Source organism: Stegostoma tigrinum, chromosome 9 (assembly GCF_030684315.1).
Source record: "Stegostoma tigrinum isolate sSteTig4 chromosome 9, sSteTig4.hap1, whole genome shotgun sequence".
NCBI classification, from domain to species: domain Eukaryota; kingdom Metazoa; phylum Chordata; class Chondrichthyes; order Orectolobiformes; family Stegostomatidae; genus Stegostoma; species Stegostoma tigrinum.
Genome location: NC_081362.1, coordinates 15894013 through 15906777, shown reverse-complemented (window position 1 = coordinate 15906777; position 12765 = coordinate 15894013). Strand labels below are relative to the sequence as shown.

Here is a 12765-nt window from a genome sequence, read left to right as displayed (position 1 = left end):
CCACACCGACTCTCCAAACAGCATCCACCCAGATGCACCCCCCACCCCCAAATCCCCATTACCCATAGCTAATCCACCTGCACATCCTCCCTGAACACTATGGGCGATTTAGCATGGCCAATCCACCCAACATGCATATCTTCGGACCATGGGAAGAAACTGGAGCATCCGGAGAGTTGGGAAGAACATGCAAACTTCACACAGACAGTCACCCGAGGGTGGGATTGAACCAGGATCCCCAACGCTGTGAGGCAGCAGAACTAACCTCTGTGCCACTGAGCTGCTCAAATAGCTGCCCAAACAGCTATCTTTTACCTAGGATAGGACACTAGCCTGACCCCAGAGGCGTTGGCTTGAGAGGTACGTTTCTGACTCAACTGTCTAGAGACATTCCTGTTCTCACCACCTCCCAGAGGTGTATCAGAAAGACCTTCAGGTTCAGAATCAATGTTTGCAGAAATGTTATGAACGCATCTCCTGTGGCCAACAAATGAGACCACAGAACTAGAGGCAAGGATGTGCTACAAGCCCTCCCCACCACTTATCACTGAAATATTCCTCACTATGTAATTTTGGAGGAGATGCTGCACGGATTCCTTTCTGCCATATTTGATGATCCACGATTTGAGTTTGGTTTCAGCCAGTACCAGGAAGGCCAGGAGGCGATATTTCAACTCCAGGAAGTCCAGCCTCGTCAGATGGAGCTTGGATGCAGTTGTAATGAATTCGAACCTGGGGAGAGCAAGTGTACAGGAGGTTATCACTGGGGCCATACCATGACCAAAGGTTGCAGATATACAAACAGTGAGTAATTAGCATCCACCAGGAAAGCCTGCAGTTAGACAGAGCTTTTCATGATCTCAGAAAGTTGCAAATGTGGTCTTTTTCCAAGGGTAGGGGACAGTCCAAAACTAGAGGGCATAGGTTTAGGGTGAGAGGGGAAAGATTTAAAGGGGGCCCATGGGGTAACTTTTTCACACAGAGGGTGGTGCGTGTATGGATTGAGCTGCCAGAGGAAGTGGTGGATGAAGGTACAGTTACAACATTTAAAAGGCATTTGGACAGGTACATGGAAAGGGAAGGTTTTAGAGGGATATGGACCAAATGCAGGCAAATGGGACTAGATTAGTTTAGGACACCTGGCTGGCAAGGATGAATTGGGCCTAAAGCTTTGTTTCTATATTATATGGCTCTATGACTCTCCACAGCCATTTAGAGACGCAGTCACTGTTGTCCTGTTAGAAATGGGCGTGTCTAATTTGTGCACAAAGATCCAATAATCCACCACACGTGCTAATGAAGAAAGCATCTGTTTGCGTGATAATGGCCGATAGGTAAATGTTGGCCAGGAAACTGGAAACTAGCACTGGCAGGGTCAGTTCATCCACCTTCCTTCAAAATGGTGCCATGCAATCTTTGACCCAGGAGGGCAGATAGGGACTAATGTTTTCAATGCCTCACCTGAGCAACTGTGCCTCAAGACAGCACAAAATTCCCTCGCCACTACGTCTGGGTTCCACCCAAACATTGTCCTCAAGTCTCTGCAGTAGGTCTCAGGCTCATGGCCAATCAGCTAAGAATTGTACCCAATGGAGCGATGGATTCAACAAACAGCACTGAATTGAAAAATCTACTCAACGGTGAAAGTGGTTAGGTGCAACCACCAGGACACAACATGGGTGACTCACGTCAGGGAGCCATTGGCCTTCCCATTATACCACTGCAGAGGTTGTAAAGGATAAATCAAAATGACAGCTCTAAGCTCAGCATCATTTGGATAGGTCAATGTGCATGGCTCAACAAAATGAGATTATCAACTTGTTATGCTGCTGGTGTGAATGGGATCTTGCTGTGTACAGGTTGGGTGATTATGTCACAACTTGGAGACATTGCGAGGATTGACGCAAGGCACTATATAAATGCAGGGTTTCACTGTTCTTTCTTTTACCGGCTATCAGCATCAGCTCAATCAGTATTCTTTGCAAAATCTCGAAAACTGTCAAGTCCCTCAAAGACACAGCAGGACATGCGTCAGTCTCTCAGTCGCCAGGTCGTTTTACCTTCAGCATTAATAGCAGCACAACCCTCTTCCAAAGTTAACATAAAAATAAGTCACAGTCGCTTTTGAGAAAAAGGTTACAGCTCCCACTGTTTGACCAGATGCAGCGATATTCAGATATCGACTTCAGAGGATTTACTGACAACAGCCATACCAACACTGCACTCACCGTTCTGCTACAGCTTCCAGCTGGTCTGCTGGGATCGGGACCCCATTCACTGACCCTGCCCTGTAGATCTGGTGGAATATTTGCTTGTGACCTTCTAACGCCTTTATCACATCCTGGCGAGAAAACAAATACAAGTTAGTGCTGGAAAATGATCAAAGTGAAGCTTTACTCTGGATAACTCGCCCTTTAGATCTCTTGAACAGGAAAATGCAGCTACCAACGCTATAAATGCACAACATCGCCAGAGGATTGGGCTCTGGGTGTGACTTCACAGGCAATTCGAGCCGTGAGGAGGTAGATTAGTCCCAGATTCCTATGGGCTCCATTCTGGCTGCAGGGCAGCAACACTAGGCTGTGTTATTTTTACCATCGATAGCCACAGGTGAGGTGCTGGAAGATTGGGGGTTGGCTAATGCAGTGCCACTATTTAAGAAAAGCGGTAAGGAAAAGTCTGGAAACTATGAGCCTGACATCGGCAGTGGGCAAGTTGTTGGAGGCAGTCCTGAGGGACAGGATTTGTATGTATTTGGAAAGGCGAGGACTGATTAGAGATAGTCAATATGGCTTTGTGCAGGGGAAATCATGTCTCACTAACTTGACTGAGTTCTTTGAAGAAGTAATGAGGAGGATTGATGAGGGCAGAGCAGTCAGGTGTTTCACAAGGTTCCTCATGGTAGACTGGTCAGCAAGATTAGATCACATGGAGTACAGGGAGAGCTAGCCATCTGGATACAGAGCTGGCTCGAAGGTAGCGGACAGAGGGTGGTGATGGAAGGCTGTTTTGCAGGCTGGAGGCCTGTGACCAGCGGTTTGTCACAAATTTCGGTGCGGGGTCCATTGCTTTTTATCATTTATATAAATGATTTGGATGCAAATATAGGAGCATGGTCGGTAAGTTTGCAGATGGCACCGGAATTGGAGGTGTAGTGGATAGCGAAGAAGGTTAGATCAGCATACAACAGGAGCTTGATCACATGGTCCAATGGGCCGAGGAGTGGTAGATGGAGTTTAATTTAGATAAACATGAGGTGCTGCATTTTGGAAAGGCAAATCAAGGCAGGATTTATACACTTAATGTTAAATACCTAGGGAGCATTGCTGAACAAAAAAACTTTGGAGTATAGGTTCATAGGTTCATAGTGCAGGCTGAAAGTGGAGTTGCAGGTAGGATATTGAAGAAGCTGTGTGGTATGTTTGCCTTTATTGGTCAATGCATAGAGTATAAGAGTTGGGAGGTTCATGTCGTGCCCATTTAGGACATTGGTTAGGTGACTTTTGGAATACTACATACACTTCTGGTCTCCCTGCTATTGGAGAGATGTTGTGAGGGCTCAAACAAGATTTACAAGGATGTTGCCAGGGACTGGAAGGTTTGAGCTACAGAGACAGGCTGAATAGGCTGGGGCTATTTTCTCTGGAGCATTGGAGGCTGAGGAGTGACCTTATAGAGGTTTATAAAATCATGAGGGGCACAGATAGGGTGAATAGCCAAGGTCTTTACCCTGGCTTGGGGGAGTCTGAAACTACACGGTATAGATTTAGTGTGGGGGGGAAGATTTAAAAGGGATCTGGGGGTAACTTTCTCATGCAAAGGATGTTGCGCATATGAAATGAGCTGCCAGAGGAAGTGGTGGAGGCTGTTACAATTACAACATTTAAAAGGCATCTGGATGAGTACATGGAAAGGAATACTGGCAAATGGGGCTATATTAATTTAGGATATCTGGTCAGCATAGATAAGATGGACCAAAGGGTCTGTTTCCGTGCTGTACGTCTCTATGACTCTATGAACTGAGACAAGGCAATTTTGTCTCAAGTCGAAACTTGGCAAGATCCTAAGTGCTCCCCAGCATCCAGACCTCAGATTATTGCGGAGAGTGACAGACTCAGCTCAGACTCAGGAGGTTACTGGGATTCAAGACCCCCTCCAGAGACATGAAAGCACTCCAGTGCAGCACTGACCTAGCTGTAAGAACTGAGATGATGAACCAGGGCCTAGCCGATGATCACAGATAATAAAGATCCCAGAACACCGGAGTCCGGGCCAATGTCCATCTCTCAATCAAAGGCAGTTTACTTGGTGTGGGTGGGGCCCAGCTCTGCCCAAAATAATGTGTGTACCCCAGAAGTCATTCATTGTCTGTAAATGCAAGTTCCGCCTCAAACATTGCTAGTCAAGGAGAAACTGTGCTGACACAGAGCAAACCCTTGGTCACCCACACCACTCACTCTCAATGGAGATGACCAGTATAGCCCAGTTGTAAATGCAGTCTCAGGATGCTATTGCAAACTAGTTCACTATGGGGTAACAGCATAAGCTAATAACCCTCTCTTTGCTTCTGTGGTTGGCCTCAGCATAGACCTGTTGGGTTGAATGGCCTGATTCTGGATTTGTAGGTCTGTGCTGCGAAGCCTTAAGGCTGCAGAGTGAAACACAACTTAAATCTGGTTTTGTTAACTGACAACGATCGAACGCACAAGCTGTGAGCACAACCTGGTTTAAATTAACCCAACATTGCCGAGCACTGGTAATATAATGTCCCTGGCCTCATGTGATATACATAATCATGTAAGGGGGGGCAAACAGAAAATCCCAGGAATACTCAGCAAGGCGCACAGCTTCTGTGGAGCAGTGGAGAAGTTTACGTGATGAATTTTCAAACATGGACCAATCATTTTCCCACTGAGTCACCGCACCACCCTTTACTCTGCCTTCTTTAGCCTTGCTAACAAGCCAGCTCCTTCTCCTGTGCCTCTCAAAATTCCTACTTCCTGTCTGCCCGCTTAAAAATTCATGTTTTAACATTAATGGAGTTGAAACAGAGCTTAACACCGGCCGATCAACAGCCAATCATCCCAGGTCCTTCCTGTGAATTTATGCCTCAACTCCTTTCTCCTCTCTCTGCACGGTTTGCCACAGCGTCCTGGCTCTGAGCAGGCACACTGGGTTTGGGTGAAGGTTTCTCGGCTTGTGGTAGTGGAGTGCCAGAGGACCGGGGTCACATGCCAATTGTGGACTGTCCCATGATGAGAGGCCTGACACTCCCCAGTGATGGCTCCCGGCACGTCCTCCACCACCCCACTCTCGCCCTACCACTCTCCCACTCCCACCCTGGCCCACCCCTCTCCCACCCCGCCCCAATCCACTCCCACCCTGCCCCACTGCTCTCCCACCCCGCCCCAATCCACTCCCACTCCACTGCTCTCCCAGCCTGCCCCACTCCCACCCCGCCCCTCTCCCACCCCCCCAACAGCCCCCCACCGCGATCTTGCCTTGTGTTGCTCCAGTTTCCTGTGGATGGTGTTGGCCGTTTCATCGTGGGCTTGCTGGATGACTATTTCTTCCCCGAGAATAGTCTCCACTCTGTGCAGCCAGGCTCCGATGGTTCCCAGGGGTGGAGGGAGTGACTTGTCCAGCATGATATGCCAGTCCAGAAGCTGAGGAAGGATAAACAAGCATGTGACACCCTGAGATAACAAGGTGTAGAGCTGGATGAACACAACAGGCCAAGCAGCATCAGAGGAGCAGGAAAGCTGACGTTTTGGGCCGAGACCCTTCTTCAGCCTATTTTTGCAATCAGATAGAGCGCGACTTGGGCTCACTGGCATCATACCAGCTCGCTGCCTGTAACAGAATCCACACAGCTTGGAAGCAGGCCATTTGGCCCATCAAGTCCACACTGACCCTTCGAAAAGCATCCCACCCAGACCCACACACCCCACTCCCCACCCTATCCCTGTAACCCTGCATTTTCCATGGCCAAACCACCAAGCTTGCACATCCCTGCATAACATGGGTGATTTAGCATGGCCTGTCCACCGTGACCTGCACATCTTTGGTCTGTGGGAGGAAACCAGAGCAAACCCACACCGACATGGGGAGAATGTGCAAACTCCGCACAGACAGTTGCCTGAGGCTCTCTGGCACTGTGAGGCAGCCGTGCTAACCACTGAGCCACTGTGTGTGTAGTGCAATCAGATTGGTGACAACAAACTCCTGTGTCCTGAGCCCATGAAGATGGTTTTGATAATTTGCCCACTTCCAACAGATTAAATGCACAATGTGAAAGGCAAATGGGGTGGACTTTTTCAAAACTCTATCCAGGACATAATGGGGGAGCAGCTGAAACCCTCGGCTTAGCTGAGGATGTTTGAGAGTGCTGAGAAATAAATTTGGGGGAAGAAAGGTATCTCTCCCACATCCACATTCACACATATTCCAGATTCTAAATGTTCAATATCAAAGATTCAATGCTGGTGGTCCCCCGCAGGGGCTGCAGTACATGGTCAATCAATGAAATTATACTTCCATTTGAATTTGTTCATTTAAATTTTGATTCTTGAATGTTGTTAGGCTGCTACGAGCACCTTTCAATGTGGCTTATTTGGTTCAAATTGCTTTAATCTACTTTAACTTGATTAACTGCTTTTAAGTCCCTTAAAGGAGTTTTGACATCAGGGAGGCTGGTTATTTGCTGTCAGCTTAAGTCAATGAACAGTCCCCTTGGTAGGAGATTGGGAGTTCAAGTCCCACTCCAGACACTTAGCCTGAGCTGGTATTTCACTGGAGTACTGAGACAGTGCTGCACTGTTGGGGATCCACTGGATATGTTAATCTGATGTAAATGATCCTATTGTGCTACCTGTAGAAGAGCACAGAGTTCTGTCCTGGATAAAATTCATGGAGTTTCTTAAAGTTTGGAAAAAGACCTTTCAGTCCACTGTACTGTGCTGGTCGTCAAACATCCTAGCCTCGCATCCTTGGCCTGTAGCCTCATGTCCTGTGGTATCTCAAATGTTCACCTAAATGGTTTTTAAACGTCTTGAGGGTTCCTGCAAACTAAAAGGCAGTGATTTCCACCCACTGGCCAAAAGAGATATTCCTCAAAAGCTCTCCAAACCTCCTGCTCCTGATCTGAGAATTCTGGCCCAGGCCATTAACCTCTTTACTGAGGCTAATCCCTCGGCCAACACCATCAAAAAAACCAAGGCCCTGTCATTTGGTCATCTCATTGTTTGTTGGATCTTGCTCCGACATCACTGGCTTCTGTTGATACACACTGTGGCGGTGACTTCCAAAAGAAACTATTATGAAGATGAAAAGGATTCTGTTTAAGTGCAATTTCTTCCTCGTTTATTTTACAGGCTCATCTAACTTCAGGCACAAGGATGGAGTGAAAGTTTGTGAGAAGAAGCTCATAAGACAGAGGCACTGCTAGACGTGCAAAGTCTGTGACCATCTAGAAATGCGAGTTGCATAGCTAACACCCATCTCGAAAAGGGTGTTACTTCTGCAACCATCCCAACTGCAAATCATCAGATGGTACCACAGACAAAAATAAGCAGGGAAAGGAGAAGACCGGAGGTAGGACCGTGCTGAGTCCGCTCCCTGAAAACTTACCCTAGCTGACACTCTGTCCCAGACTTGCTTCACTGTGACCTGATCCAGTGACAGTTTCCCATCTTTCTGTGCGGGCTGAATTAAAACTTCTACATGCTTCTTTTTAGCTTCATACTGGCCTTGAAAACTTTTGAACAGCTAAGGAAAAATATGGAGCGAAGAAATCAAAGCAGGAAAATAATTGTTGCATTAATACATGAGGCAATCGGTTAGCATAGATGGCTGGTGAGTGATGCCAGTGTGGGTTCAATTCCTGCACCAGCTGAGCTTACCACGAAGCACTCGCACTCCCACCTTCTCCCCTCTTCTGAGGCACGCTGACCCTCGCGTTAAACCATCGTCTCTCCCTCTCTGAGGACACACACACACACACAGACACACATGCACACACACACACACACACACACACACACACACACACACACACACACACACACACACACACACACACAGACTTCCCCTCAGTTTGCAATTCTGGATACGCTTTGGAATCATGCAGAGTTGTCCAGTTAAACAGAACAGAGATGGTAGTGGAGATGAAATTGCATTAACTGACCACAATTACTGAAACAGAGCCTTCACTGCCCTCCCTTCTCTACCCTCACTCCTCCCCTCAATGCAAAGATATCGGGCCATTAGAAACAATGGGAATGTTTTACAAATGCAGGCTTCAGATGTAGCTGTTGGTTTTGGTGCCTAATTGCCCTTGGGAAGGTGGGGGGAGATGTGTGCGTCTGTGTGTGTGCGACCCTTCCTGTGGATGGTACACCCTGCAGCCTCAGTGCACTGGCAGTGGAGGGAGTCAGCATTGGAAAATGGGCCACCCATCACGCCAACTGCTTCGACCCAGACATTGGTGAACTGCTTGAGCCTTGTCACAGTTGCAGTTGGGTGGAATGTAAATCTATCAGAAATAAAGGAGCCCTTCCCATCTCCCCACACCACCCCCACCTCCCAACTCATGAGAATTCATCCTGTCAGTGCAGGGTCCGAATGCACTGGTGTTGGTTAGGGCTGTCTTCAACGCCTCCTGGCTGCAGAAGGCAAAGTTGCTAGTAGACAGTTCCAATTCCGATGCTAATTCCCATTCCAACTCCTTAGAAATTCGAGCAGGGGCCCTCAGTAGTGAGCACCTCTTCCTGCTTAGTGTCAATGACTCTGTGGACACTTAGCACTGAGATAAACAGATGGCTATTGACCACGCACCTGAGGGGTTGATGGTCCACCCACTGTGCAACATGAAAATGCGACAGAGACAGTGGTGTAGTGGTAATCCTCCTGGGCTAGTATACCAGAAGGCCAGGATTATGATCTAAGGGACAAGCTCCACTCCCACTGAACTCACTGATCTCAGTCTCTAGGGACGTGGTCCAGGTCCCACTGAGGTAAACTGTGGAACTTCAGTTCAGCTCACAACTCGGGAGGAGCAGTCCCAATAATAATAACCATGACAGCTATCACCTATTAATTTGGCCCATTCATGCCCTTTAATTGCCTCTTAGCAGCCCTCTGAAGTAACCCACTTAGTTCAAAGACAATCAGGTTAGGAATCAACTCCTGGCCTCGCCAGCAGTGCCCAGATCCCATGAAAGATTAAAGGGGAGAACGGAAGAAAACTAGAAAGGTCTTTAGGATCAGGAGATCACTCAGACCCTCAAACCTACTGTTAGTTTGTAGCTGACTTGTTCCTTTGTTCCACTGAGTTGTTATATCTCTTGATGCATATTCCAACAGGAATCTAGGAATCTCAGCCCTCGAGATTCAGCCCCAGAATGCACAACCTTGCAAGGGGGAGAGAGGGACTTTTTATGAGTAAATTATTGCCTGACCTGACCTCACTTTTATTTTAAGGTCACGTTCCCTTATTCTGGGTTCTTGAACAAGACAGGAGTAGTCGCTCTTGATCTGCCTGTTGAGTCCCAGTATCGGTGTGACCACCCCTGAGAAAAGACAGAAGAGGTGGACGGTGCTGACCCACCTCATATCGCTCTTCAAGCCCAGCCTCAGCGACTTGCATCCTCGTGATGTCTCTTTCAAACTGCTCAAGCCAAGCTCTCGCCTCCCTCAGCATCGATCTGTCCTCTCGCTGATGGACCACAAACAGAAAGCAATGGCACAAACAGTCATTACACAGTGGTCGACATTGTCAAGAGTCTGAGCAGAATTGCAATGGAGTTCTCCCTTGTTCTGACTGTCCACATCGAAAGCCTTGAAACTAAATGGCTTATCCCCTTCTCCTTCCACCATCTCCCACCTAACCCCTTCATCAACTACACCCATCCCTCCCGTTTCACCTTCGAAAAAGGCCATTCTCCTCATGGACACCTTGATCTTGTCCCCATTCAACCCCTCTACCTTCAACTGAACTTTAAAGAATGTGTTATCTAACTTTTAAACTTCCTTCTGTCTCACTGTGTTAAGCCCCAAACACTCCCAATTAGGTGAGAAAACAATTTACTTCTTTCAGTTTAATGCAAGTATTCACTTCCAATTGCTGGGGAATGGGGGGTGGGGGTGTGTGTAGTGGGAGTTGGTGATGGGTGGGGGCAGGGGTTAGGCTGAGATGCTGTGACTGCTTTGCAGAACACCTCTGCTCAGACCGTAACCTCGAGTTTCCAATCATTTGTCATTTTAATTCTCGCCTGCCCTGAACTCACTGACCTCAGTCTCTGATACTCCAATGAAGAACGACCGAGGCCCAAGGAAACCCCTCCTTGACGAAGAGATTTACAGATTTCCAGAGTCAGCACTGAGCCCAACAATTTCAGATCATAATCTCCTCCCTTATGTTAGATGGCAAGCTAGCGGCTATTGTGATGATGGGGAGTCTTTAAGAGGGGTGTTTTATCCTGGTTTCTTTTAGAAACAGAGATTGGGGGTACAGGCGACAAGCAGAATATGTGAAGCTATACAACTTGTGAAGCCTTGGGGTTTTTTTTCAAAAAGCTGGAACAACAGAAGCAGCCTGAATAGGTCTGGTCAAGCTTCCACCCACAGAACCAAGGATTAAAGGTTTGGCTTTCAACAGTTGTTGCTGTGGGCTGAAGAAGTAGAAGCTACTGTTGTCTCTCTCAAACTCCAGCCTAAAGCCGGGAGTTCGCTTCCTGGGCTGCTGGATCACACGTGAGACAAAATCTGTGTTTTGAATTTGCCTTTCTGCATGTATTGGATGTTATTATATTGGAACAGTTAATTAGTAACAGTTACTATTCTATTACTCTTTCCAGTAGAGTTAAGTTATTCCAGTTCCTTCTTTCTTTTGTTGTATTTTAACCATAGTGAAGGAATAGATTGTGTTTGGCTTAACATTGAGTAGTTTGACCAATAAAGTTGTACCTGGAACACAGCACCTTAAGCTAGAGTCAAGGCTACCTTCTTAACATATTTTGAGGTGCTCTGGTCTGGTCCATAATATTATTCTGCTATCCCCAGCTACAACCCCTCCATACACACCATCTCACTTGTCATCCCATTGCTGTCGCTATTTCTCTTGCACTATCACTCCTTTCTTTCATCCCACTCCCTCCATCCTACTTTGCTGGCTTGCTGATAACCAGTTGCATCTTTAAGCTCCCCCAGTCCCAACAGAGGGTCTTTCAAGCTGAAACATTAACTCTGCATCTCCCTCTGACACTGAGAAACCTCCTGTTATCAGCACTTTCTGTTTTTAATCATTGCCGATCCCCAGCCAGTTTCACTAAAAACCCAAATTCGCAATGTTCCATAAATTTGTTCTTTAATCTCAGATAAATTTCTTTCTATATGCACATAGAACCTCAGGACAGGACTGAACAACCATTTACCCAAGAGATCACAGTGGGTCCATGGACAGAAAGCAAGCTAATGTGTCGAGTTGAAAGGTTAGCTCACTCTCTCTTCATGGATGCTACCTGACCCCCTGTGATCACAAACATTTTCTGTTTTCACTACAGCTTCCAACATCTGCAGCAGTTTGCTCCTACATCTACCGAAGAAAATGCTCGAAGGCATTAACTTGGCAACAATCTGAGTGCATGAGGGAACAGAAGAGAGGAGCTGGTCTTACACCGGGGTACCATGTCAAAACAAATTTGTGCCTCGAAGATCAAGGGAAGCAGATACATTGCAGCATCAGCACCTATAAGTTGCTTCCAAGCCACTCAGCATCCTGACTTGGAAATATATCGCGATTCCTGTTGCACTCGCACTGACAGTGTACTATCAGCAGTCTGGCTGTATAAATGTTTACTCAGTGACAAAAGTGATACATTTACCAAGGTATAAGGCTGGATAAGCCAAGGAAATCATGATAAAACTTCACAGAGTACCGGTTAATTCTAAACTGGAGTATCATGTTCAACCACACTTTAAGAAGGACGTCAGGCCTAAGGTGCATACATATGGCTGATGGTCCGTATCTTTCTTCCAGAGTTGAAATATCTAAAACTAGGGGGTGTGAATTTAAGGTGACGGGGGGAAAGTTCAAAGAAGATATGAGGGGCAAGTTATTTTACACAGAGAGTCAGAGGAATGCATTGCCAGGGGTGGTGGTGGAGGCAGGTGCGTTAAGGGCATTTAAGGGGCTTTTAGAGAAGCACATGAATATCCAAGGGAGGGATATGGGCCATGGGCAGGCAGAAGGGATTAGTTTAATTTGGCGTCGTGTTCGGCACAACATTGTGGGCCGAAGGGCCTGTTCCTGTCCTGTACTGTTCTGCATTCTACATTCTATATAAGGTACGGTAGAAACTTACTAGAACAGTGCAAAGAATGTTGACCTTCGGTTATGTGAGGAAATTGGAGGAGCTGGCTTGTTCTCCCTGGGGCTGAGAAGCTTAAGAGATCTAACGGAGGTGACCACGATCAGAGTAAATAAGGAGAAACTGTTTCCAGTGGCAGGAGGACATAGATTGGAAAAAGAAACAGGTGCACTATGTCTAAACAAGCATTCACACAGTGAGCTGTGACAATCTGAGACCTACTGAATGGAACAGCGGTGGGAACAGATTCAATAGTAACTTTTGAAGAAAGGGAATGAACACTGTTGATGCTTGAAGTGACTAAATATATACATTGCTCTAGGAAAACAGCAGAGAACTGGGAATGGCAGGATTGCTATTTCAGAGGGCTGGCATAGCCCTTTTGGGCGAAATGGCC

At 46.9% G+C, this 12765-nt stretch overlaps 1 protein-coding gene across 10 annotated transcripts in view; it reads right to left on the bottom strand.

The window, feature by feature from the left end:
- syne1b (spectrin repeat containing, nuclear envelope 1b) overlaps window positions 1-12765 on the bottom strand; it is a 504959-nt gene that overhangs the window by 381125 nt on the left and 111069 nt on the right. For all 10 annotated transcript variants that reach the window (XM_059648367.1, XM_059648370.1, XM_059648364.1 and 7 more), the window contains 5 exons: window positions 9608-9715; window positions 7630-7767; window positions 5502-5666; window positions 2229-2341; window positions 564-732 (listed from right to left, as the gene is read on the bottom strand). In XM_059648367.1, the coding sequence (XP_059504350.1) occupies window positions 564-732; window positions 2229-2341; window positions 5502-5666; window positions 7630-7767; window positions 9608-9715 (693 nt within the window). The remainder of the gene's footprint in view (window positions 1-563; window positions 733-2228; window positions 2342-5501; window positions 5667-7629; window positions 7768-9607; window positions 9716-12765) is intronic.